Here is a 27,197-nt window from a genome sequence, read left to right as displayed (position 1 = left end):
TGTTAACATCTCTCAAACATAAATTACATTATATTTTTTCTCTTTATAACCAGACAGGGTTAGGCTGTTTAGTGGATCTGATCTGACTGACTCCTGGCACTGGGGTAAGAAAGAGGCTAAGGAAGCGAGAGCAAGCAATCAACAGCTTCTAGACACTGCTCGCTTTTTCAAAGCAGAGTCCAGCCAGCGTAGAGACTGGTAAACAGAGGCCGAATGGCTGAGCTGGTCAATTCGCTCCTTGAGTTGTTCTGCACACAGGCTTGTCTTCTATTTATTTCACAGCTCCAATTACTCTGCTCTAGTTCTCTGCAAACAACTAGCAATCAATATGTGAACAATTTCAGGAAACTAAACTGAGATGTGTTTCACTGCCTTCTTAAAATACATCAATTACGATTCTTATATTCTGTCCTTCCAGATATTTTGTATTTTCATTATAAACGTAGATGAGTCACATCCCAACCACTTAACCTAAATGGAGAAAACCCGAAAGTTAAAGTTAAAATTTAGTTAAGAAATCTTTCTGTACTTATCTTTCAGAAACCTGCCATTTCCTAGATTTTGAGATGGAAATGTGAATTCCATACATTTTCATGATAGACCAATAAATGGTACATTGCTTATGTCTATTTCCACCATCCACTCTGAAGCCAAATCCCCATTTCTAACACCACTAGGGTCTTTACAATCATAGTCACAGCCGGAAGACCAGTTGAGACAGGCTAAAGTCACATTTGCAGAAAGATGCAACAGAAAGCAGGGAGGTGAGAAGCGCAGTGCAGCCAGCACACCTCCCCTGTAAACGCCTCACAGCCCCCACATTCGGAACCACTACCTATGTTTAAAAATCCTCATCAAGATATTTCATATCATGGCATCTATACCTGTTAAAGAATTATCTTATCATTTTCGTGAGATGAGAGGTAGTGACATTTTATTCTTTCAATGCCGAGTTAAAAATTCCACACGTCTGGCACGTGGGTAACAAGTGGGACGCACAGGAGCAGCACTGTCCACTCCTGCTTTGGTGTGTAAGTCAGCCACACTCGCTGGCTGTCGGCAGCTGGCGATCGCTGCTGTTGGCAGAGGGCAGTGGTACTGGCGCTATTCTGCAGACAGCACAGGCGGACCTCCATCATCTTTCAGAAACGAGGCTGCTTTCCTCCCGTTCTTCTGAACGTGATCTTCATTCATTTTCTCCAAAGCTTCTATCTGCAGAACCGATACATTGAACCCACCTGTCCAGTCTGGACTCTGAGTATGTACCTATCTGCCTCTCGGCCACCTCTAATGATGCTGGTTAGAATTAGAACCTCTCTCTACCCTCCTTCTTCTCTCCACCCCTGTGCATGTGTGTGATACGTGTGCAAATATACCCGTTTGCTTTTCCCTGGATTATATTACCAGGGTTAGTACTGAGTACACTTATGAAGCCAGGAAGTAAACTCTGATGGGTTTTGCCATGCGCTCTATAAAGCTTCAACACCAGCTGACTGAACTACCAGCTTTCTGCCTCTTCCTTTCTGGCCTTAGGTTCCCCCAGAGCGTGGCCAAACTCAAGTCACACAGAGGAATTCCAGAACAGACTCTAACCACTCTCTGCTTTGTGGTGAAAATGCTGGGAATAATGAGCTACTGTTTAACACACACACACACACACACACACACACACACACACACAACACACACACACACACGTTATATATGTAAATTTTTAAAGCCATCATCTTGCTATGGATCCCTAACTGGCTGGCCTGGAGCTCTCTACATAGACCAGGCTTTCTGCCTCCGTTCCTGTGGCTCTGGCACTACAAGGAAGGCATTGTCTGCATGTGGCCACTTCTAGCTTTCTATGTTCTGCTAAGGGAAGGCAGTCAATAAATTACTCTTTTTATATCACGCAGGGTATTATTCCCCAGTCACCTTCCTCATTCTTCAAATAGGAGAATAAGAGTAAGTAGGAATGTGCTGTTGCCCATCTTTTCTTTTTAGACCCCTGGCATGGAACACACTGAGTACTCCATGCTGCCCTGGAACTCATAGAGATCTTTCTGCCTCTGCCTCCTGAGTGTTGGGATTAAAGACGTGTGCCACACCCCGCCTGCTGTTACCCACTTTAGCCAAACTGTGATGAACTCTGTGAAGATGTGTTTGGGGGGTGTGTGCGTGTTCAGTTTCACGCCTGAAAAGAACCATGTAGAGAGAAGGAAGGCCCGTGGACTGGAGGAGCGTCAGGCAGGCCCTGAGCTCCTCTGGGCAGCTCTCTAGCAGCAGCAAAGCTGTGCGCCAGGCACTCACCTCAGCTAAGAAATCAGCTTCGTTGTCTGCTGAGATGTTCAAGCCAGAAACAGCATTGAAGAGTTCCCGCTCATTAAGGGCTTCCTTTACTCCTCCTTTCTGGAAAAACTGCAGCGACACACACAGTCAGACATCAGCCAGGCTCTCACACCCCGCCCGCACGCACAAGCTGCACTCCACTCCTTCAGATTCTGCAGCCACTGAGGTTTCCCTCTCAAGGTTAACTGGCCCAGGTCTACACGACATTGTCTGTTTTCAGTAACTTCCACGGCCTGCTACCTCTTCTTCAGTATAAACGTGGTGCCCTGTATACAGTGGCTTTGGCACTGCTTTGTGTGGACAGATGCAATGCAGTCACTAAATCCCATGAATTACTATTTTTAAGCAGGCCTACACATTACCCACAGTACAAAGTTATTTATCACTTGGATCTGTTGCTAGCAAGTCCTTTCTCTGTGCTCCAGGAGTGAGTTCACTCTCCCTTGGAGTGACAGTGGCAGTGGGCAGACACTGTCCCAGTGAGCAGCGAGGAGGCCATCCTTCTAGCAGTACTGGGAGGAAGCATGCAGGCTTAACCACCTTCAGCTTTGGTTTATGCATTAGGCATACATTAAGTCCACTCACTCCTTAAACAGCAGGAGCCAAACCAAAAACTTAATCTCTTAGAAATGGAGGCCACATGAGTCATGGACTCCAGAGTCCATGAATAAGTGAATTCTGAAAGACCCTCCTTTATCTCCTTCTACTAAAGGCAGCCGGTATCTTTTCCTTCAATTTCTGCAAATATGATCTCTTAGGAGTGAGAAAAAATATTTGAACCTGTGACATCCTTTAAAAGGCATTGCTTGGCACACTTACCTGTGAAACATTCCTACAGTCACGGAATAAGAACTCCAGGCCGTGAGGATGGGTTGGTTCTACAGACTGACTGACGTCAATCAACCAGACCTAGTTAACATAAAGCACAGACTGATGTAACACTCAGTAATCTACACCAGGAAATGTGATCTGAACATTAACTGGAGTGTGCCTCTTACCTTTCCAGCATGCCACAACATGTTATACTCGCTGAGATCAGCATGCACAAGGTTACACTCATTATATAATTGCTGCATCAACTGAGAAGAGAAATGAAAGCATAATTCTAATAGACCTTATTCAATGAATTAAATGACTAATGAAGATGAATGTGTCAACAAGTACTTCCCAAAAAACAAGTTGAAAACCTATTTCATGGGCAGTAGTGATGTCTTTAAACCCAGCACTCAGGAGGCATAGGCAGTGGATCTCTGTGAGTTCAAGGCCAGCCGGGCTACAGTTCCAGGAGAGCCAGAGCTACACAGAGAAACCCTGTCTCAGAAAACAAAACACCACCACCTTCCTTCCTTCCTTATTTGTCTCTTGTTTTGGTCGCACCGATGACTGAGCCCAGACGCGCACACACTCCACAGATGAGCCCGCCCTCCTCCCCTCCTACAGGATCTAAGACGCGCACACACTCCACAGATGAGCCCACCCTCCTCCCCTCCTACACGATCTAAGACTGCGGCACCTCTGCTGTTGTGTCAGCGGAGTTTAGGAGAATGAGGGAGAGTTCGTGTGCGCCATTCTGCTTCCTTGCTGTGACCGCAGTCAGGCCCAGGCTCAGACTCCGATGGCACCTGTTGTCTAACCACTTCCTCTGTCAAAGGACAGTGTCCCACTAAGACCTCCATGGAGCAGACACAGTTCCAGGGGAACAGTATTTCCTGCCTGTGATGGTAGAAGAGGTGTTCTTGTTTGTGAGCCGGTGCCTTGGTATGCAGCCTGGGATGGCCCTGAACTCATGAACTTCCTTAGATTCCCAAGTGCTGGGATTCCTAGTGTGTAGGATGCGTGGTCTCCAGCCTTTTAAACTAAGCAGCGTCATATCATCATCAATGATAACCCTAACTTCACCCTTGAAATGTGTGTTTGCTGTCCCTAACAGAACTGTATAACCAAAGTCCATCACTTCATCTCTTCCTCAAAGCATTCTGAACACGGTTTCCTTTCTTCCTGTTCTTCTCTTGGCAGTGGAAGGTGTTTAACCTCTGAAATTGCATCTTGTATTCATGAATGTGTGCATGTGGGGTGTACATGTGCATGCATGTGGAAGCCAGAGGTCCAAGTCAGGTGTCTTCCCCTGTGGCTCCACCCTAGTTCCTGAGACAAAGTCTCTCACTATAAACCTGGAGCTCGTGGATGTAGCTGGACCAGCTGGCCAGCAAGGCCCTGGAATCCCGTTTTCTCCTCAGGGCTGGGATTAAGGCACGCACCATAATACTGGGCTTTTTACGGGGATACTGGAGGTGCAAACTCAGTCTTGGGCTTGCACAGAAGTAATCTGGCTCCGAGTCTACTTCCTGCCCCAAGTTCCATTTGCATCGGCGACCAGCACTGTGAGGGAACCAAGGCTGAGGATACGTGCACCACTTAAGCTCAGGCCCCTCTGATCATACCCTAACAAACTGTTGGGTAGTATTTTTATATTGACATCAGCTGCTGTATGACACAAAGGCTCCATGTAGACAGTGTGTGACACACACCTACGTTTCCCCAGTGTTCACTGAAGACACTGCAGAAGAAATCACGACGGCACTGGGGACATTTTCTTAAACGGGAGGCTTCAGCGTTAATTCAGTCGTTGTCTGCAAACACACGTCACTGTCAAGATTCCCGACACGGGCTCTCCAACTCAGCACCCGGACCTGCCACTGCCGCCCACCATCTTCAGCTTCCCCGTCACTTTGCTGCAGTGATGCCAATCGGCTTCCCTCGGACTTCCCAACAGTGGCTCTAGGCCCTTCCTTTCTTTTTCTTTTTTTTTGGTTTTTCAAGACAAGGTTTCTCTGCATAGCCCAGGCTGTCCTTGAATTCAGATTCGCCTGCCTCTACCTCCTAAGTAAGTACTGGGATTAAAGGTATGCCCGACCCTTTCCATACTGCTAAAGAACCCTAATTTTTAAGGAGTCAGACAGAGGGATTCCATCTGCTGAACTTGACTGAAGAAGTTCTGTGAAAAACTGTTTCATACCGAGAATGAAGTTTGCTCTTGCTCCATGAATATCTTAAAGTTTTCTCAAACGATTCAGCACACAAATGGACATGAAAACAACTGTGTTGAGATAGGGTCTCACTAAGGAATTCAAGCTGGCCTCCGACTTGCAGTCCTTTAGCCTTAGCTGCCCACGCTGTAGGATCACAGGCAGGTTAATTTTAAAGACTATCTACGTTCACGGTGTGTGTGTGTGAGTTCCCGCTTACATTGTACCTGCATCAGACCCTCGAGAGTAGAGCCACAGGGGTTGTGGATCAGCTAACAGGGGAGCAGGGGGCCGACCCTTGTTCACTGCAAGAGCAGCAAGTGCTCTTCGTCACTGACCATCTCTCTAGTGCCTCCCCCTGCAGACAGCGTCCTAACAGATAGGCTACTTGACTGAAACTTATTATGTAGACAAGCTGGCCGCCTCGAACTTGTAGCTATCCTCCTCTGCCTTCTCAAGTACACAGGTGTGCACCAACATGCCTGTCTAAAAGACAACTTCAATGTCAACAATCCTTCACAAGATTCTGTTTATCCTTCTTATGCTACCTTCAAAATGTATGATTCCATGATTTTTTAAAACATTTATTTATTTCGCCAGGTGGTGGTGCGCACACCTTTAATCCCAGCACTCAGGAGGCAGAGGCAGGAGAATTTCTGTGAGTTCGAGGCCAGCCTGGGCTACAGAGTGAGTTCCAGAACAGGCTCCAAAGTTAAAGTTACACAGAGAAACCCTATCTCAAAAAAACAAAAAAAGATTTATTTATTATGTGTACAGTGTTCCGCCTGCATGTATGCCTGCGGGCCAGAAGGGGGCACCAGATCTCATTACAGATGGTTGTGAGCCACCATGTGGTTGCTGGGAACTGAACTCAGGACCCCTGGAAGAGCAGCCATCTCTCCAGGCCCATGATTTTTGAAAACTTGCCATCATTCCTAAGCTAGGCTCTTGTGCTATGTTCCCAGGTTGACCTGAAGAGCTGGCTCAAGTGCCTGGGCCTCCCAAGCAGCGGCACTACAGGTACCCTCGAACCCGGGGAGAAGAAACGTACAGACGAGTCAGTGCACAGGAACCATACGGCACAACTTACATGCAGAGTCTGATGGTAGGCGTCCTTCATCTCTTCACTACTAAGCTTTACTTCTTTCAATTTAGGGGCTGGAACTTGATCATGGCCAATGAAAGACATTACTAAAATGTGCTTCTTAAGCAGTACAACTGTTGGACAAGGAATTCCAGCCTTCTGCATTCTGTATAGAAAGACATGATTAGGAATATAAAGGTCAGAAGGAGAAAACATGCCATTAATTCCACAAACGCCTGTGTTGAGCTGGTACTATGCTCTACACGGGAGATGTGGGAATACAAAACCAGGAAGACACAGCCCCGCTGGGAGGGAACTTGGCACCGAGTTAAGGTTGGCACAGGTGTGGCCGGCGCCCTGCACGCTCTGTGATTCTTCAGAAAGACTGTTCAACAGAGAGCTGTCCTATATATGACAGGATGTCTGGGCAAACGATGCCTTATTTCCCTTGAGTGTTAACGAAGAAGGAAATGGCTTTTCATTCACAAAGGATGACTTCAGGTTCAAAGCAGGGACATGTTTTGTGACAAAAAGCCTTGGAAGCACTAGAAAGTCAACGTCTTCTGTTACTTCTATAAACCAGCTAGAAGACAGCATGGGCCTTGGCCTGGCTAGCAGTCCTGGTACAAAGGGCAATTCCCAAGGTCACCTGCAGCACACTGTTTCTTTACCTTGTAAGATTGTGCATTTCTTTCTCTGCCCACATGCGGATGATCTTACGTGGATTTAGTTTACTGAAGCGGTCCTTAAACCTGAAATCATCTTTAATGTATTTGTCACGGTTCTTAAACTCATTCAGGGTTGTTTTAAATACCTTGATGGCACATTCGGTTGGTACAGCTCTACCATCTTCCTTGTCCTCCTCCAGGCTGAAGGGAGAAGAACAAAGTCAGTAAGTCACCAGCTCACAGGAAGACCGTCTCAGGCTCCATTCCACTCAAGTAGACCGACTCTGTTTCAAAGGGTCATCCGATTTTGTTGTTGTTTTTAAACCTTCAAGTTTTATATCTTAATAAAACATTAGGTTTTAGGGGATCCTGCTATGTTTCCTGGAATTGCCTCAATTTCCTAGACCCAAGTGATCCTCCTGTCTCAGCTTGTCCAGGATCTGGAACTACAGATAGACACTGTTGCTCCTAGCTGGGTTTGTTTCTTTTTAATAAAACATACTTCCAAATGAACTGTCAGATACCTTTCATCAATCTACAGTATAATGTTCTGCATATTTCATCACTATAGAACCAAGCTTGACAAATAATGGGAAAACATACTTCTTAAACTACTATGACCTTGGATTTGGGGGCAAAACTCAACAAAATCAACAGAGTAGCCTTGTAAAAAAAAATAATAATTCCCAGCCTGGTCTCCAAAGTGAGTTCCAGGAAAGGTGCAAAGCTACACAGAGGAACCCTGTCTCGATATAAATAAAAAAAAAAAAAATTCCTTCTTTCTTGGCAGATGTGTAAGGGTGGGTAAGAGGGGCCTGCCCTGTGAGTATGCGAAGAGGGGTGGGCGAGTAGAGGAGCAGCATCTGAGTGGCCCTAGGAGAGCAACCGAGGCTGTGTGAGGTAAGCGGCCCTGGAAAGCAGCAGATTTGAGCAGTACTGACAGAAGACCCAGGAGCCGTCTGAGGAACCTGAAACAGTGCACTTCAACCTTGGCTAGAGAGAGGACATAAAGGTGGAGATGACAGGACACGAGAGGCAGACTGCAGAGCTTGGACATTTCTCCAAAGCCAGCAGGAATCATGAAGGCCTGTGAGCATGGCAATGACACACTTCCTCAAGTGACACCAGAGTGCAGGAGGCAGAGGGAGGCAGAGGGAGGCAGAGGCTGGGGCTGACTCAGGAGCTGACTCCAGTGATAACTGGGAAGGAAGGCGGTGGATGAAACTGGAGCAGTATTTACTTCTAAATCCTGCAGGCACGCTGAGCTGCTTCCAGGGACAGAATCAGAATTAAACCAGCAACCTCTTTCTGTGGTACACTCTAATGCCTACTTCTCCACTCAGCCTCAAGAGGTCAGAGTCCTTTAGCAAGCTCGATGGCGCCTTCTCTTCCTGTGCCATGTCCTCTATGGAGAGCACTCTCTCTCAGGAACGTCAGGCCCCTTTATTCAACCCACACTTGCTTTGATGTCTAGCAGGTGTCTTCAACTTTCCATGCCCAGAACAAAACTTTATTTTATTTAATTAACGTATTTTTCATTTATTTTACACTCCAACCAGTTTCCCCTCCCTCCTTTCCTCCTGTTCCTTCTCTCCTACTGTCCCCAGAACAAAACTTGATGGCAGCTTCCCACATCTACTTTCCCCTAGGGTCTCACCTCAGGAAATTGTATCAATGTGTGCTATGCTGGCTAAGAGCACCCCACATCCTCTCCAACAGGAGACTGTGATTGTACTTTCCAAACACAGACTCCTAGTCTTTGTTGTTGTTGTTGTTGTTTGACAGGGCCTCTCTGTGTAGCCCTGGCTGTCCTGGAAATTACTCTGTAGACCAGGCTGACCTCGAACTCAGAGATCCACCTGCCTCTGAGTACTGGAACTACAAGTGTGTACCACCACTGCCTGCCTAGATTCCTATTCTTTACTTCACTACCACTGAGACTAAATCAACACAGTGGTTTATTTAAGCTGCTATACAGACTTTTCCCTGGTACTAGGTAGGTATTGAACCTAGAACTCGCCATGCTATAAGTACTGAACTATATCCACAGTTCAGACTTTTTCAACTGTCATTCATTCTCCTATAGCCCACATCGTCTTTGAGTCCCACTGTGCAGACCTCTTCCTTCCAGGTTCAGTCCTTCCTGTCCCAGCTCCCGCTGCTTCCTGGCCTCCTCTCTCTAGTCTGCAACACAGTTCAACCTCATCTGCCACTTCTACTGGATATGTTCTTCAAGTCATTTCATCAGACCCCCCTGTTCTACTCATCAAAACCATGACGATGCCATTTAAACTCTGTACAGCACGTCTGATGTGTCTACGTATGCTAACCTTGAATGCAGGTTGTTAGAGCAGGGACTTCAGGACCTAGAACCTAGGATCCAGCCCATGGAAGCTGCTCAAGTATTGGCAAGTGGATGAGGCAGTTCTCAGGAAGAGAATAGAGGCTGTACACAGAAATGTCCCCAATACCCTGAATAAGTTATTAGACACAACAGGCTGAACTCGAGATGAGCTTCCTGTCACTGGACTGTTTACCCATAGTAAACAGAACCCTATAAAATAAAATCACAGACATACAAGGAGTTCAATTTAAACAATTCATCTCATCATTCTCCTGGAAAACACTCCATGTACCTGCTAATTTTCTCGTCTTTATTTTCTGAGACAGGGACTCAGATAAATAGCCCAGGCTTGCCCCACACTTACTGTGTAGCTAAGGATGAGCTTGATATCCTATCTGACATTATGGTATGAACCAATATGCCCAGCTCCTTCTCTCTCTAGAATAGGGTCTTGCTGTTGCTCAAGTGGATTCTAAACTCCTAAGAAGCTGGGACTACCTATGTGTATTCTGTCTGGCTTCCTTTGCCCAGCTTAAGGTCTTTCTTAACCACATCTACTGTGTTTATACCACGCTATTCCCTGTATCTCTAACGTTTACTGTCAGGTAAAAGTATACATTTGTTGATTAGTACAACATTGAAATTATGTAATGAGATTAGAGACAGAGCTGAAGCCTCTACTACAAGCCTGAGGCAGACTCCCTTCCCCTCCCCACCTTTCCTGGGGCAGTACTGTCACAGTGCTGTATTTCTGGAGCTGAAGACACACAGTGATGACTAGTCTTGGTTGTCAACTTCACTATATTTATAACCAACTGAACCCCAAGCAGTTGGCATGCTATGAGGGATTTTCTTGATCAGATCATTTCAGGTGGAAAGATCCACCCCGAATCTGAATCACACCTCCTGGTGGCAGCCCTCGTAAGAACAAGGAAGGCCTTCTTGCCCTCACTCTCCCTGGCAAGTTCATGCACCCTGCTGGGGAGGAATCCCTTCACTGTGTTACAGCCTAGTTTCTCAGGAATCCAAGGCAGACTGAAGACCAGCTGCTCTCTAGGAACTCCCAGGGATTCCAGAGGCAGACTGGGACAGCTGAGATATCCAGTCTCCTGTATTGAACAACTACCAGGTCCTTTGCCTTTCCATCAGGGAACAGCCATAGTTGGACTAACAGACCACAGCTTGTGAGCCTCTCTAGTCATCTCCCTTTAAAATATATCCACATGTGTATAATTCTATCATTTCTGTTCCTTTAAAGAGCCTGACTAATACACATGCAGAAACATCTACACAGACAAGCAGCTGTAATGACGTGCTATGTACCTTTCAACCATCTTTTGGCTGTCAACACTGGGTTTTTTGCTTACTTTTAAAATGCGGGCTGAAAGCTAACCTCATCATGATGCCTTCCCTGCATGTGTCTGGCAATGATCTTGCCCTCTGTCTCTTCCTACCCTACAGTGGTCTTACACAGCTGCATGCTTTGTCATACAATTATCTTTTACTGGTTGTAACTGTTCTTGCTGCAGCGACCTCCTCCTGTCACGGAGGATCTGACTGCTGTGGTGACAAACAAGAAAGTCTGTACTTTCTCTTTTATGTGCATGTTGATGTGAGTGAGGGTCAGCAGACAACCCTGGATGTTGGGCCTTGTCTTGTGCCTTGGGGTGGTCTCGCTGCCTCTGTGTAAGCCAGGCTCCCAGGGAGTCTCCCGTCTCCCCCCCCCCCCCACCCAGGAGCACAGGGAACCCCAGTCCTCATATTTGCACAGAAACCACTTCACCCTCCCAGCCGACTCTCCATCCCCAAGAAAATACACTGTTTAACTTTTGATTAAAATTTTCATATACTAAAAAAAAAAAAGAAAGAAAAAACCATGAAATCCCAACAAACACTGCTTGATACACCAGCCGGCTCAGGATTTCCAAGGGAGCAAACCCAGCTCTCCATTCAGTGAAGCCTTCCACTAACTGTTTAACAAAAAGGAAAAACAAGGCATACAGTGTTTCCACATCAATTTCATTAGGAATTTAGCTGGAGGGTATAGCTGTAAGACACACCTAAGTTCAAGGATCTCTCTATACAGCCCCATAATGTCATTTACAGCAGCATGGTCTGGGGATGGGGAGGCAGCTCTGAGGCCAAGGGCACTGGCTGTGCTCCCCGTTCAGAGGACTGGGATTTGGTTCCTAGCTCTCCTGTCAGACAGCTCACAACCACCTTTAACTCCAGCTCCAGGGAAGCCAACGCCTCCTGGTCTATTACACATCAATAAAAATAAGACTTTAAAAGGTACAGTGCGGTCTAGAAATATAGACTGTCTACTAATACCTAAAAGTCAAAGGTATGTTAACTGGGAAAAGATCACTGCATAAGCTAAGTAAACAAATGCATACAAAACTCTGAAAGTTTGAACTCAAAGTTGGAAAGGAAGAAATAAATGTTTGCTAAGATTAATATCAGGAATTATGAAATAAGGTCTCATTGAGCCACACAAAAATCCCATGAAGTGAGGAGCAGTTTCCAAGTGAGGTTTTCATCTAACTTGTTCCAGATCAGAGGTTAAAACTGCAAACCCCTTCCCATACCTCCTTCCTTTTTGGTGCTGGGGATTGAATCCAGGGCCTTGCATCTGCTAAGCATGAGCTCTAACACTGAGCTACATCCCCAGACCCAACCCTGCTTTCTACTCTCTTCATTTTTAGAACTTAACAATCCGATTCACTATGATGTCTGTGTGTTAAGGGTGTGTGTGAAAAGGTAGATAGTTAAGAAAACTAAAGGCAAAGACTTGACCAACAGGCATGTGAATTCTTTTAAGTACAAAACAAATAAATAAAAATAATGTCTACACTTCTACAATAATGACTCCATTTGCTATGCAGCTTAAGTCTGATTATATATAACCCATCAGTCCTGAGGAGAAAGGTGTTTGTTCATTTACCTCCCTCCATAGGCATGAAAGACAACAGATTCTTTTCCTGTACTAATACAGCCAGTGACTGTCTCCAGCATTCCAGAGTTGACCATTTTATACATAAGTAAGCGTGTCTTAGGATCAACTGCTTTTTCCTGTAAGAGATAAAGTACTGTAAGTGAAAATGATCATCATAAGATTCTCTTTTCAAAGGGTACAGGAAATCGGGCTCTTAGAAGAGCCTGATCACAATACAGTTCTTTCCTCAGGGCCCTGGATGTCAGCTCCAGTGTCATGAGGCTGCAAGTCTGGACCACAGAGTCACGGTTTCTGTGGCAGACAACCTCAGGGGTCAGAGCTTCTTGAGGAATGGCCAAGGGATGCTAAGTGCTGACAGCAGCACCACGGTGACCCATTTTCAAAGGTTCGGAGCCAATGAAGGACAAAGCCCAAGACGGTAGAGCCTGGAGTTTTTCAGAGGGCACAAGGCAGAGACTGTGTGTAAATGACTCAGGCCCGTCCATTCCCTGGCCAGGCCCACCCGTACTGCTCTGGAAGTATTTGGAGATGAACGCTCCTCTGTTGTGCCTCCACACTGATCTCCAGGAAAATCAGCCCCTTCTCCTCCAGTTCACCATAAGCCTCAATATGCAGAGCAGGAGGTTCTGATGCATCAGGAGAACTAGTTTCCCCAAAGGACATCTGTTCTGAGCAAGGGCTTCACCTTCCTTCTCACAAAACTCCTGGCTTCCTAGCTCTGTCTCTCCACTTTGTGGACGATGACATGGGTCTGGATAGGAGTCTCTTCAAGGAAAACCAAACCTCGAGTCCTGCACCATCCATTTATCCCCATCCACTCTTCTCCCTCCTCCCAGGTAGGACACTAAAGTAGACAAGGTACAGAGACAGTGATGGGTTCTGGGTGGCACCATGGCTCCAGTAATGTTTTATATCAAATTCGGAGGCCACAAGACACACTCCTGCCCATTGGAACGATCCCCCTGACCTCTGGTAACCCCTAATTTTATCTCAGACAAACAATTAGCCCCAGAGGAGAAAACTGAATGGGAGGCATCATCGCAGCTCCCCTCCAGAGACAGACCATGAGAAGGGAGTAGAGGAGTGCAGAGGTCACAGTATCTGCCTCTCCTTCTAGAGCATCAATGTGCTCCTCCCCAGCCCCACACTACTGCCAGGATTGCGGTTTAGACATAAGCCAAGATTAGAGCAAGCATGGATCAGGGCAGTGAACACAGGGGCTATGTGGTACAACTGGGATGCCAGGCAGTGTGTACAGTTGGTAGGCCTCTAGATTTAATACATACACAAAGTCCCTCCCCTTCCCTAACCCTTGACCTTCCTTGGTTCCCCTGCAGTATCTTCTCTATCTAGCTGGGTACCATCTACTGAGGACCCAAGTCCCTTTTCTATCTTTTATGAAGGTAGAACTCATATAACACCTCCAGAGTATTTTGAGGCTATGAGACAACTTCTCCCTTCCAGTCCTAATCCAGTATCAAACTTGTGACACCCTGCCTGTGTAGCCTATGTGGTTCCCTACCTCCTGAGCCTTGAAGGGGGGCTCTTTGACTATAACTTCCACATTCTGTCCTTAAAAAACAAACTGGTAGTTAAAACACATCAAAACCCAAACACAGGTTTAATCAAAATCTTCTTTTACCAACTAAGTTTAAACAGCTCTCTCGAAACTATTATAATAACTATAATATATAACTATTATTAATTTATGTGTATATGTGCATTGCCTGAGGCATCCCCTGGAGCTGGAGGTATAAGCAGTTGTGAAGCTGCCTAATGTGGGTGCTGGGAATTGAACTCCAAGCCTCTGCAAGAACAATGTATGTTCTTTCATTACACTGAGCCATCTCCAGCCCTCTTAGAGCTTTTTTAAGGGTTTAGTAAATTCACTTATTAAAATAGTACACATTTCTTCATTAATATAAAGGTTAGGGTTTTAAAGAGTCTAGTAATTTTGCTATTTCCAAAATAGATATAGTCTTCATTGATGGAAAACATTAGAGATTTTATTAAGTCCAAGTAGTTGCAAATGTCAGTGTAACAGGCAAAAGCTTTTTTAAACAATGTGCAACATTTGAGCTGAAGAGATGCCTCAGGAGTTAAGAGTACTGGCTGCTCTTCTAGAGAACCTGAGTCAAACTCCCAGCACCCACATGTCAATTCACAACTGTCTGTAACTCCAGTCCCAGGGGATCCAAGGGTACCAGGCACCCACAAACAACCACATGCAGACAAAACACCCACACACATAAAATAAAATAGATCTTTAAATATCTGAAACATTCAACTAAATATAAAGTGTATACTCTAAATTACTATCACTAAACATAACCTTTTAGGGAAAAACCATTTGCTCAACCACAAATTCCCTACCATCTCGGTGAACTTCTATATAGACATGGCATTCTGAAGCAGTAAGGTTATTACTAAAAAATAGCAGAGCTTAGCAGCACACACCTTTAGTCTCAGCACTTGGGAGGCAGAAGCAGGCAGATCTCTGAGTTCAAGGGGAGGGAGTAGGGGAGTATTACTAAAATTTTTTAATAAAGTTTCACTCAGCTTACACATTATACTTTCATTACCAATTTTCAAACATTTCTTCAACTGCATTAGCCCAGAGAACAATATAAATGTGCTTTTTTCTTTTTTCTAAACACAAGGTCTCACTAGCCTAGTCTAGCCAGGAAATCACTGTGAAGCCCAGGATAGCCTCAAACTCATGGCAATCCATACTCCAAAGTTCTGGGATTATAGGCATGAGCCACCTCAGTTCAATTTGAACTCCTTGACCAGACTAGTCCCTGGCAGGTCTGAACTGTTTGCCAACTTTACTAAAACACTAGCAGGGTTAACCTCATACAGGTTCTGGGCACACTCTAAAACTTGTTGAAGCACGTGAAGCCAAGGGCCACCAACTGTTTCTGCTGAGCTACTTAGGTTCCTTACGGGTCCTGGTAAGTGATGTCAGGCTTGAAGGCTCAACATTACTGCCTCCACTGAAGCCTCTGGTGACAGATGGCCAGTGTGTGCCTAACAGGCAAGCCCGAAGCCACACCACCTGGGCCATCACATCTGACTTCTGGGGTGCAACAGAAGGTGAGCCAACTACGGATGCCGTCACTACGGGAGCCTGAGCTGTGGCTGTTCTGGGTGGGCACTGCGTTCAGGTGAGGGTCATACACGAAGAGCGGTTTCACCCTGTGCGCCAAGTCCCCGGCAGCGCCGCTGCTAGAGACGGAAAACTCCATACCGCGGGCTGTAAATGACCCATTACCTATTACAGTAAGAAAATGCCAAAAAACAAAGTCACTTGAGTAGCACTGACTTGAAAAGCTAATTTCAGAGGCGGGGGGAATTAAATCATGAAGTTCTGTTTTGTTCTTTTCCCCTCAAACATTAGTTTCTAACATGAATTCTTCCACCAAAGCGAGGGAGGTGCAGAATGCTTACCGCGGTAGAATGCTCCTTCTTCTCATGGAGCCGGGCACTTCGGCGCTCTTCTGAGTAGGCATGTTGTTTTAAAGCATTGAAAACGTGGTTGGACAGCTTTAAATCCATTCCAATTCCATCTCCTACCTGAAAGCCGGGTGCAAACTGACAAAGAAGAAAAGCCAGCAGTTAACGTTTTCCTAGGGAATGGTGTGGGAACCACAGTGGGAAGTCAGTCTTGAGAGTTCCTACTCAACAGACGACCTCCTGCACACACAGCAGCCACAGGCACCGCAAGGGAGGGACACGGCTCCCTGACACAGAGGAGCACCCCAAAGAAACTGCAGCCCAAAGGAAGGCATACGCTACACAGAGAAACACCCCTTACCGCATCCAAAGTGAATGACCCGGCATTTGCTTTGTACCTTGTTCTGACGCCAAAGAACAATGTTATATTATAAAGCCTCCATGGAGCCTTACCAAAGAACTATAACTTCATAATTATTTCTAAAGACTAAGTTGCTAAAGCAGACCATACCAATCATCTCCATGACAATTATGGAGTCCACTTAGGTGGCTACCATGTGGATATTTAAATTTGAGTTAATTAAAATTCAGTTCCTTAGTTGCACCAAGTACTCAACAGCAAATACAGCCACCATGTCAGAAGACAGAGATAGGCACTCTGCTGTCACCAAAGTTCTGCACAACAGCACTCTTCCAGAGCCACAGACATTTCCAGACAAGACACATCACAACCATACTGAATAAGATATTTACTGAAAACACATTTGTGCACTAAGGTCTGCACGTTTCTTACTGACCACAGTATTTATGAAAGAGAATACTTTTTAAAAAGACTTATTTAGGGGAGCGGGAGAAGGGGAGGAAAGTGGAACAGGGGTTGGTATGTAAAAGGAAAGAAATAAAAATTCTAAATTAAAAAAAAAAAAAAGATTTATTTGAGACAGAAAAAAAAACGGCTCCCCAGTTAAGAACACTTTGCTGTTCTTCCAGAGGACCCGAGTCAGTTCCCAGCACTCATGTCAACAGGCACCCTCTGCTGGCCTCCACAGGTACCTAAATCTCTCTATCTATCTTCTCTCTCTCTCTCTCTCTCTCTCTCTCTCTCTCTCTCTCTCTCTCCTCCCTCTCCCTCCCCTCCCCTTACACATACACACACACATAAAAAGCTAAAAACAACTTAAAAAATTGTATGTGCTTGCTTGTTTTGCCTGCATGTATGTATGTGCACTACACACACATCTCAAGTCCACGGAAGCCAAAAAGAACATCAGATCCTCCAGAACTAGAGTTGAGGATGGTTGTGAGCTACCATGTGGATGCTGGGAAACAAACCCAGTCTTCTGCAGGAGTACTCTTAGCTGCTGAGCTATGTCTCCAACTCCCAAGACATTTAGTTTCATTTTAAGGTGTATTCTTAACTGTGTGTGGGTAGGCATGCACACACACATGTGAATGCCCATAGAGGCTGGAGGCATCAGAGCTCCTGGAGCTGGAGTTCACAGGCAGTTGTGAGCCACCTGATGTGGGTACAGGAATCAAACTCAGGACCTCTGGAAGAACAAGTGCTCTTAACCACTGAGCCATCTCTCCAGCCCCTGAGAAATCATTTTTTAAATGGCATTTTATTTTTAATTTTAGAGGTAGTTCCAAAAGCATGGTGCAGGTTGGGAGTGGAGCTCTGTGGCTTGCTCAGCATGCACAAGACACTGCAGCTGCGCACCAGTACCACAAAGGCAGGACGTCTAAAAAGTATACGCATTTCTTCCTTCTAGTTCTTGTCCCATCTCCATTGCTGCGGTCTGCAGAAATGCTATTTTGTAAAAAATAATGTACTAAGGACTAAGAATTCGTTTATCCTTCTTTTTTAAAGACAAGGTCTAATGTAACCATGGCTAGCCTTGAAATCACTATGTAGCCAAGGGTACCCTTTAATCCCTTATCCTTCTGCCTCTTTCTTCCAAGTGCTAGATTACAGGCATATGCTCAGCTTCCCTTCCAAACCTCAGAATCTTGTAAATCAAGTAAGTCTGAAGCGTCCTCTAGGGTTGCACTTAAGGTACTCCCCATCATTTCAGTGGTGGAGTTTTTCAGAGTTAAGCCGTTCTCTAGAGAATCTCTGCAGCCTGATGAGGTGAACACCAGCACAGAGGTGCAGGGGAACAAGAGTCTGAGGCCAGCCCGAACTATGGAGTGAGACCCATATAAAACAGATAAAATAAACTTTTAGATGTTTACTGTACTCTATCCAGAAGGCTGTTAATTTGGTTGCTTTTGTGTTTTAAGAAAGTATCCCTGGGTCACTGTGTAGACCACACATCTCTGCTTCCTAAGTGCTGAGTTAAAGGCGTGCTCCACCATACCTGAACTAGAATGCTGTTTTTAAAATATATTTAAACTCTTGGTTGGGAAAGAACTCTTTCTGTAACTTACATTTTCCATTCTTGCTGTGTTCTTTCTCCCACATACCACTTCATCATGCTTAGTGGTGATGTCTTTTCCTTTTCCAATAAAGCCCTTTTTTGGAGTAGGAATTGGCTTTGCTAAAGGCAATCAAGAAAAGCCAAGAATATAAAAACAGCAAAGAGTAAAGTCTTGCATTCAGCACTGGAGAAACACTTGAATCTAACAGGGTGAATTATCAAATGAGATTCAAATCTAAACAAGTTCAATGGCACAATTACCTTCCTCTACCCTTCCCAATTATACCCCAGAAACAAATAGCACCTGGTCTGTAGGGGTCATCACGAGTGTCCTGCCAGTCAACCTCATCTTCAGAGCTGTCACTGTCTTCAAAAGGATGTACTTTTCGATAGTTTTCAAATGAAATGGAAACTTAAAAGGTAAAAATAGTTGACTGTTTATTTGGTCGTGTGTACAGGCATTTCCTACCATCCAATGGAAAGGTCACAATAAGGTCACCGTACCTTTGCTATCACCATTGAACTTCTTTTCTTCACGCCGAAGCTGTGCATCATATTCTCTGTCAAATTCCATCTGTAGCATCTGAGCCAGCATTAGGTCACTGGAAGTGTCCACATTCTCTCCAGAAATGAATGGTCCTTCAGCAACACTATTCAAAATAAGGTGATACAGGCTGACCGATGTGCTGTGCAAACAGCTACTGATCACAAGAGTAGAAAGTGTCTTTGCACTGCTAACTCACACTGAGGAAGGGTGAGACTGTACCAAACCACTGACCGTCTCCTGGTCACTCAGCCGGCCTCAGACCCACGGCAACTCTCCGAGAGCCCCAGCTAGGTGAGAGAGATGGGAGAGCCAGCCCCTAAGGGCTATGGAAAATCCATACTGAGACCCAGAAGGCTTTTCATCTGTGGTCTAACCATAGCAGAGAGAAAACTAAACCTCAGTAGTTCAACTGTTGCAACAACAGGAACAAAACCCATAGAATCAGTGCTTTGTCTAAGACAAGACAAACTCAGAACCTCTTTACCTGAATTTCTTGGGACCAAAAGTACTTATGATTTTGAAGTTTTCAGATTTTGGAATGATTTACATAGACTCAGCTAAGTATTGCTGATCTGGAAAATTCTAATCTGAAACACTCTAAAACCTGAAATTGTCTGAGTACTTTTTGAGTGTCCAGAGTTGTAGGGCTATTCCACCTGTGCCGAGCGAGGCTCAGGAGTTAAATTCCTTCTGCACTGCCCTCGGCATGCATTCTCACTCATCTGTAATGCCCGTGCCCAGGCAGACTTTAAAGCTTTGGGTAAAACAAACGCCGAGGGTCACCTACACGACTTCAGGGAAAGCGGCCGCCTCTTCTTCCAGCTGCAGCTCTTTGGCCAACTCTTCACTCATCACCTCGGTCAGTGAGCAGGACACTGTGTTTGGAGGGGTAGCCCATGGGCACTATTTAAACGAAAGAGAAGAAACTTGATGATAAGGATATTCAAACTTGAAAACAAGGTTATCTTTTGAGAATTAAACTAGTTAATATGACCAAAACGAGTAATTAGCTATTTACAAAATCCATCTTATGGTGGTATTTTATTTGTACTGAAATGTGATTTTAATTGTATGTTAATAAATAAAGCTGCCGGGGGTCAGAGCTATTAGAGCCATAGCAAGAGCGTGGCGGTGGTGGTGGTGGTGGTGGTGGTGGTGGTGGTGGTGGTGGTGGTGGCGCGGCGGCGGCCAGCAGCGGCACATGCCTTTAATCCCAGCACTTGGTAGACAGAGCTAGTTAAGTCTCTGTGTGTTCAGGGATACAGCCAGCATTGGAGACATATGCCTTTAAGACCTGGTGGGCTGTACTTACAGGCAGTGACGAGGCAGTCACGTGTTTGGGTTTACAACCAATGAGGAGGCAGAACAGAAAGACTATCTAAAGACAGACACACAGGAAGCAGCTCTCTTTCGGAGAGGTAGGACCACCGTAGGAGGAAGGATAAGGTTTTAGCTCTGAGCTCTGACCTCTTGGCTTTCTCTTTTACATTGGTTCTGTGTTTCTTATTTAATAAGACGGTTGGTTACATCTACATCATCTTAAAATGAAGCATCTCTCAGCACAAATCTTTTTTTTTTTTAATTACATCTTCACTTATTTACTCTTGTGTTCCAAGCACCACAATGAAGTGAGGTCAAAGGACAACTTGTGGGAGTAGATTCTCTCCTACCGTGTGAGTCCCAGGGACTGGATTGAAATTGGATTGTCAGGGTGGTGGCAGGTGCCTTTACCCACTGAGCCATACGGCCAGTCCCCAACTCAAATTCTACTGAGGACACCCATAAACTTAAGCAGACACACCCACCTTTTTGGCAGGCATGATCTCAAGGTTGAAAAAGTACTAGGCTATATTACATTATATTATATTATATTACATTATATTATATGTTAATTATATTACACAGCACCGCGCACCAGGCAAGGAGTTCTCAGCTTAGGCAGGCAGTTCTTCTCATCAGACACCTTTCTGCTTATGATTTGGCTTCCCTAGTAGATGTTCCTATGGGACAGACTCTATCATCAGCCATAATGGTCCACTCCTGTAATTTTAGTGCCAGGAGGCTGAAGGAAGAGGGCTGCTATGGGGCTGAAGCCAGCTTGAGTTACAAAGCAAGGCTATCTCAGAAAGGAAAAATAAATTACTTTTACCAACAATTCAAATCCCACTCAGAAGTTATGCCTAATTCCAATCAAAACATAAGGACATGGCTCATTATAAAGTGTCAATCCTCCTTAAGATGCCTGCGTGTATGCCAAAACAAACCAAGAACAAGCCACAGAAAAATGTATTTCTAACCCTCAGGATCTGAGACTCAGGAATGACAAAGTGTGATCACAAAAGAATATTATTCCTTGAGATTCTTCTTCAGCACTGGCCTCTCTCAATGGCGCCACTGTCTCAGCTTTCTTGAAACACAGATTCTAGATTGATTTCATATTTTCCTAAGACATCTAACTCATCATCTACTCCTTGTCTTGATTCCACTTTCCAAAATACAGTGGTTTTACCAAATTATAGATTTTACTAGTTATATTCCCTTAATTAAACTTTTTGTTGCTCTTACTGCCTTAGCATGAAGTCTGAACTCATTCCTCAATGAATGTCTACCTCAGAATTAATTAACAGTGATATCTCTGTCAGCCACAAAACTATCAACCCAAGGGGAGGCGGCGAAAGTACACGTCATCTCTGAGACAACTGAGCAAGAACACCCACGTTTAGGGAGAGGGTCAGAACTGACTGACTTGGGTAGGCTGCCCGGGTGGAGCCTGGGGGTGGGCAACAATGACAACTATTTCATGCCCAAAGGAACCAGAGCAAGTTCTGTCTGGACTCAGCCTGAGACAGAGGGATGCACATGGCCCCTTGCACACACTGACACCAGCCATTGTGGAGCTGGTCCATCCTCATGGAAGGCCCACCAAGAGAGAACAGAGACTCCCTGAAGGTTGACCGGAGTGCTCTGTAATGTGCAGAACATGGCTTCCACTGGCCTCCTGCTCCTTAATCTAGAAATGCTTGGTCTGGGGCAGGAAAGATGGCTCAGGGGTTAGGATCATTGACTACTGTTCCAGAGGACCCAGGTTCAACTCCGAGCACCCACATGCCAATTCACAACTGTCTGTAACTCTAGTCCCAGGGGATTCAACACCTTCATATAGACACACATGCAGGCGAAACACCAATGCATGTGAAATAAAAATAAAGAAATTCTTAGTCTGCTCATTTCAAAGTCCAGGCTCCAAAAGCAGATGACTGTGTTGTCCCAGTCATGACTCTCACCACAACTAGACAATGACTAACAGGAAGTAGTAGAGCCACCTCCTGCCCCTTTTCTTTTCAAGTGGGGGAGACTGAATCCAAGATCTCACCATTCCAGGCAATTACTCTAGCAGTTGCTACGTTCACAGCCAACAGATAAGATTTCAATATTCCCTATTCTAACTCACTTAGCTAACTAGGAATATAAAACACATCAAGATTACTGAAGTCATGTCTCCCTGGCAAGTCCCACTCGGTACCAGACTCCTCCCAGCACTTCTCACCCGCCCCTCCCCTAAACCTCTTAGCCCAGGAGCTGGGCTTTCCTTCCCCAGCTTCTGAGTCCTCTGGAGCCCAGCCACTGGGCCATGTGCTCTTGGTCTCTTGGTCTGCCTGCCCTCTCCATTCTCCTGCCCCTTCCTCTTCCCCTCCCACCACCTCCTCTCACGCCTGGTTTAGTCTGGACCCTTCCGGATGCCTCTGCCTGTTCTCTCCCTCAGATCTACAGTAAACCCTTCTCCTCCACAGTGCCTGGGAGCATCATTCCCTCATTTCCCTTCAGGTCTCTGTTTTGTAACTCTGGCTATCCTGAACCTCTCTATGTAGACCAGCCTCTGCTCTCAAGTGCCGGGATTAAAGGCCTGAGGCGTAGGTAGAGTACCCGAGATAGCATCGACATTTTAAAGGCTCAGAAAGGGAAACAAAGGAAGGCTCCCTTGTTGCAGAATCATCACTAGAGTTTATCAGCAGCCAGGACAGAGTGAGAGACCCTTGAGGGGTGGAGCACTCTCACCCTTAGGACCCAGCACAGAGCTTCAGACACAGAAACGTTCAAGTACTTACTGAATGATACACGCCACAGGAAACAATGAAAAGATGACCAAATGTGGTCCAAAGTGGCAGGGTCTTGTGCCTTTCAGCATCTCAAACTGATCTTGAGTCCCTGCCTCCACCTTGTGTGCCTATTTTTGAGGTTCATGGTCTACTGTCACCTGCCACCAGGGTCTAAAAGACATTTAATATAAACTATTAGCTGACAAACTTCTCAGAAGAGGCAATGATGGCAGACAGTAATTTTGTTACCTTAAGTGGCAATTTCTCTATTCCCCCAAACACAGACCACAGATGTACCAGACAGCACACAGGAACTGCCCACTCACAATGACCTTGTCCTTGGGAACCTCACTCTGCACTTCCCCTCTCTGCCAACCATTCACACTGGGCCACCTCACACTGAGGCAATTTGCTCAGGTTAGCTAGGTAAGTCACAATGTCAGATTCCCAGTCTGAAATCAAACTGAAATATTTAAAAGTAGCTAGTAAAAGTCTTTCACAAAATTCTCCTGGGCTCTGTGAGGGCCAGCTTTGGGGAAGGGAACGCTCTACAAATGGCTTATCCTGCTGAAAGGGGCTTGGAAACTGTACTGGAGGCTTCTCTTATGCACTGCCAGACAACCTATGTTGTTCAGTCCCCAGAATCAGCTCCACAAAGTTGTCTTCTGACACCGCATGCACATCACGGCACATGTGCACCGCTCCAAACACACACATCATATACACACAACAGTAATACAAGTTTTACATTTTAAAGTAGCAATAAACCTAAAGCAACAGCAACTCTCAGGCTCCTGCCTCATCAGTCATTCTCACAGTTCTGATCATCAGGACATCTACAGTACATTACAGTACATCTGGCCAACAGCTCATCTGAGAAACAGCACACAATCATTTCTGAGTGCTCAGTTGTGACTGTCAATATAATCAGATTAAGAAACGCCTAGATTCAAATCTCGCCTCTGAGTGTGTCTGTGAGAATCCTTCCAGAGACAATTAGACCATAAGGGTTCTTTCTGCTCTCCTTCCTGGTCACCTGGCCACCACAAGAACAACAGCCCTGACTTCCATGACATGCTATGGCCCAGAAACGTGGCAGCCATGGTCTGCATCCTCTGAAACCATGAGCTGAAATCTCTCCCCTTTTAAACTGTTCTCACCAGTGTGTTGGTTCCAGCTCCATAAACCTAGCAAACAATGCATCTGATAGCCCCATAGCCAGCTTCCTAAATCCTTCCCGCTGAGACTTTTCCATCCTCTAATCTGGTCAAGATCCACCCTTGAAGTCTGCTCTTCGAGGTTCTTGACCATGGCACATTCACTAGTCTCTGGCCAGCTGCAGACTGAAGGGACTCAGCCTTTCCTTTCAGCTAATGATGCGACTCTCCCTAGCTGCTCAGCCCATTTTATAGAATTCAAGAAAATCACAAGCCACAGGAGGACCCCTTTCTAACCACACAATCCAGGACACACGTTTGAGTCAAGTGTCTGGGAAAAGTGATCTGGGTTCTCCCTGTGGGTCGCATTTGTCACAACAGAACTTTTTGGAAGACAGAGTATATAGTACATATGGCTGTCCTGAACCCCACCCCTCGGTCCTTCTGCCTCAGCTTCCAGAGTGCTGGGATTACAGGTGTGCACCATCAGGTACAGCTGTGAACCAATGTTGACTTTTTACTTTGTGAGACAGGATCTCACGAGACAGCCCAGGCTGGCTTTGAACTCCTGATTTTCTTGCACTTAGCCTTGGGACTACAGGCACACACTACAATACCTGGCACTTCCTTAGTTCCCCCAGGGCTTTTCCCTGGATGACAGCAGACGTCCAGGATACCACATTAGGCTTGTCAGGTCTCCTTAGGCTCCTCTTGGTTTTATGTTTCTCAGACTCTTGGTGGCTGCCATGGAAGTCTCATGGACTCATTTCTACAACCCCCTCTCAAAGCTGGACACTTCCTCACTTCTGCCTCTCATTGGACAGCGCCTCTCCCCTGCTTCTTGGGCTGTGAAGCAGTGTGGTGTTCTGTCACTGGTACCTGGGAGAGCGGTCACTGAGGCCCTACCAGAAGAACTGTGAGGTCAAGACTTTCTCAACACTACTAAGATGTGCTTTGTCTTTCTAATTCTCATTCTCTTAACCACAATAGTCCTCCAGGGTCTACATCAGAACTGATGACACCATCATTCCACTGGCTGACTGAATGTATGCTTGCACATCCATGCTTTTCAAAATTTTCTACGGTAGCAAATGTAGGCTATAAATGTGCAACTTTATTAGAGTTAGAGGCTAACTCCATTTTATTCCTCTGTACTGTGTCCCACTGTCCATCTCCAATTATATTTGCTATAGCTGTGTATCTGTGGGATGGATTTTCCCCATATAATTCAATCCAAAAACACACAACAAATAAATATAAGAACAAACTACCCTCTATTAAACTAAACATTAGTGATTTTTTAAAATGTAAAACAAAGCCAGGTGGCAGTGGCCCATGCCTTTAATTCCAGAACTTGGGAGACAGAGGTAGGAGTTTGAGGCCAACCTGGTCTACAGAGCAAGTTCCAGGGCAGCCAAGGCTACACAGAGAAACCCTGTCTTGAAAAAACAAAAACAAACAAATAAACAAAAAAGTAAAACAATACTATTCTCAAGTCTCTTCCTCCTTAGGCACTCACTCACTTGGTTTTCCATGGTTAGAAAAGGAAATGGTTAAGTGATGGCACAGGCCTGGTTTTTTGGTAGTCTGTCTATCCAACAAACCACCAACATACTCCAGGAACATATTTTTTGCTAAATGATGAAAATGGGATTTCATAGTTCCGATGATATACACTTAGATGAGAAGGTGATGGGCATCATTTATCCACTATTATTTATTTAGGAAGTGAAACATTTCAATGTGTCCATTGAACTTTCCCTACAAGCTCTGGGAGTGTTTAACTGGGGAAATTGAAAGAATCTGGCTTGTATTTTTATGGTCTCTGTCTAATTTTGTCCTTTTCTGTCTGTTAGTCTTGACCTTGTTGACAAGATCAGCATCTCACAAGTGGGTAAAATGATATGAAGATGTAACCACATTTACCAATAGATATTTGACTCTTCCTACAGGTTTATAAACTTATAAAATCAACTTTTTAAAAACTTAACAGTTGAGCCGGGTGATGGTGACACATGCCTTTAATGCCAGCACTCAGGCGGCTCCAGTAAGACTAATACGTGAATTAATAACTATTATGAGGTTTACAGGGCTGGAGCCCCTTCAGGACCTTACAGTTGAGGAACACAAACCCCAAACGAAGCAAGTGTCTGCGGTCTCTTCATCCTAGGCAATGGAATACTCAGGATCTTTTCATCCTAACCGATGTAATACGAAGAAGAGCAGGCTCAAAGTCAGACGTGAACAGAAAAGAATCTTAGTTTGCCATCCGAGCGGTACGGGGAAGCCACGCCTATGGCAGATCATGGAAATCCATAACCATCTTACAGTCTTACTTCAGTAATATTCGCTGGAACGGGCAGGCGCGCCTAAACTTTTATCTTTACCATTTTAAAAACAAGAAGTTACCGCACTGGGATAACCGCAGTCGTCTGAAGGCAACACCTTCCTAACGCAGTTTTCTGTCTAAGCCTTCTCGGGGTGGGCTGGCGCAGGCTGGGGAGCACGAGCCGGTGCGGGGCGTTCCGCTCCGGTCCAGGCGACGAACGGAGAGGGCTCAGACCCAGTCACCCCCCGGCCCCCCGGGCGGCCTGCGCGAGGCCCTCGGGGTCCCGGCCCAGGCCTGCCGAGCCGCCTCCGCCGCCTTCCGAGACCAGCACCCCGCGTGAGCGCGGCAGGAGTGCCAGCCGCGACCACCGCTCACCTTACTGGCTCCCCAGGCTGCTGCGGGCCCCGGCTCAGGTGAAGACACTCCGACCAGATCCATCCGGCGAAGGAGGCGGGCGCGAGGACGGAGAGATGGCAGGACGAGGAGCGGGCTCCGCCGAGGAAACGAACGGCCAGGGCACTGGCAAGCCGCTGCCGGTGCCGGAGACGAGGTGACAGATGGCGGCGGCCGCGGCCGCCTCCGGAACTGCACCGCTTCTCTTCCGCCCTCTACATCGAGGCTCTCGCTTCTTATTGGCCGCGCGTCCCCGGGAGGCCGTACTTCCGGCCTCTGCCCCGTGGGCCGCGGGGGTTCAAAGGTCGGCTGGCAAGGGTTGGTGTTGACCCGATCGCGGTCGGCGGGGCGGGTGTGGCTTCGTCCGAGCCGGTTCTCCCAGT

The 27,197-nt window shown here is 45.9% G+C and overlaps 1 protein-coding gene across 1 annotated transcript; it reads right to left on the bottom strand.

The window, feature by feature from the left end:
* Nucleotides 1-906: 906 nt before the first annotated feature.
* Riok3 (RIO kinase 3) lies at nucleotides 907-27,029 on the bottom strand. Its single transcript, XM_028876687.2, has 13 exons — nucleotides 26,797-27,029; nucleotides 19,626-19,741; nucleotides 18,796-18,941; nucleotides 18,596-18,703; nucleotides 18,302-18,411; nucleotides 15,866-16,009; nucleotides 12,404-12,531; nucleotides 7,119-7,316; nucleotides 6,454-6,613; nucleotides 3,336-3,416; nucleotides 3,157-3,246; nucleotides 2,299-2,406; nucleotides 907-1,212 (listed from the first exon to the last, which is right to left on the bottom strand). The coding sequence occupies exons 1-13, from the start codon at nucleotides 26,857-26,859 to the stop codon at nucleotides 1,105-1,107; spliced, it is 1,560 nt and encodes a 519-aa protein (XP_028732520.1). The 5' UTR covers nucleotides 26,860-27,029; the 3' UTR covers nucleotides 907-1,104.
* Between the last annotated feature and the right edge of the window lie 168 nt (nucleotides 27,030-27,197).

This window comes from Peromyscus leucopus, chromosome 19 (genome assembly GCF_004664715.2).
Source record: "Peromyscus leucopus breed LL Stock chromosome 19, UCI_PerLeu_2.1, whole genome shotgun sequence".
NCBI classification, from domain to species: Eukaryota; Metazoa; Chordata; class Mammalia; order Rodentia; family Cricetidae; genus Peromyscus; species Peromyscus leucopus.
This window is presented reverse-complemented; position numbering and strand designations above follow the sequence as displayed.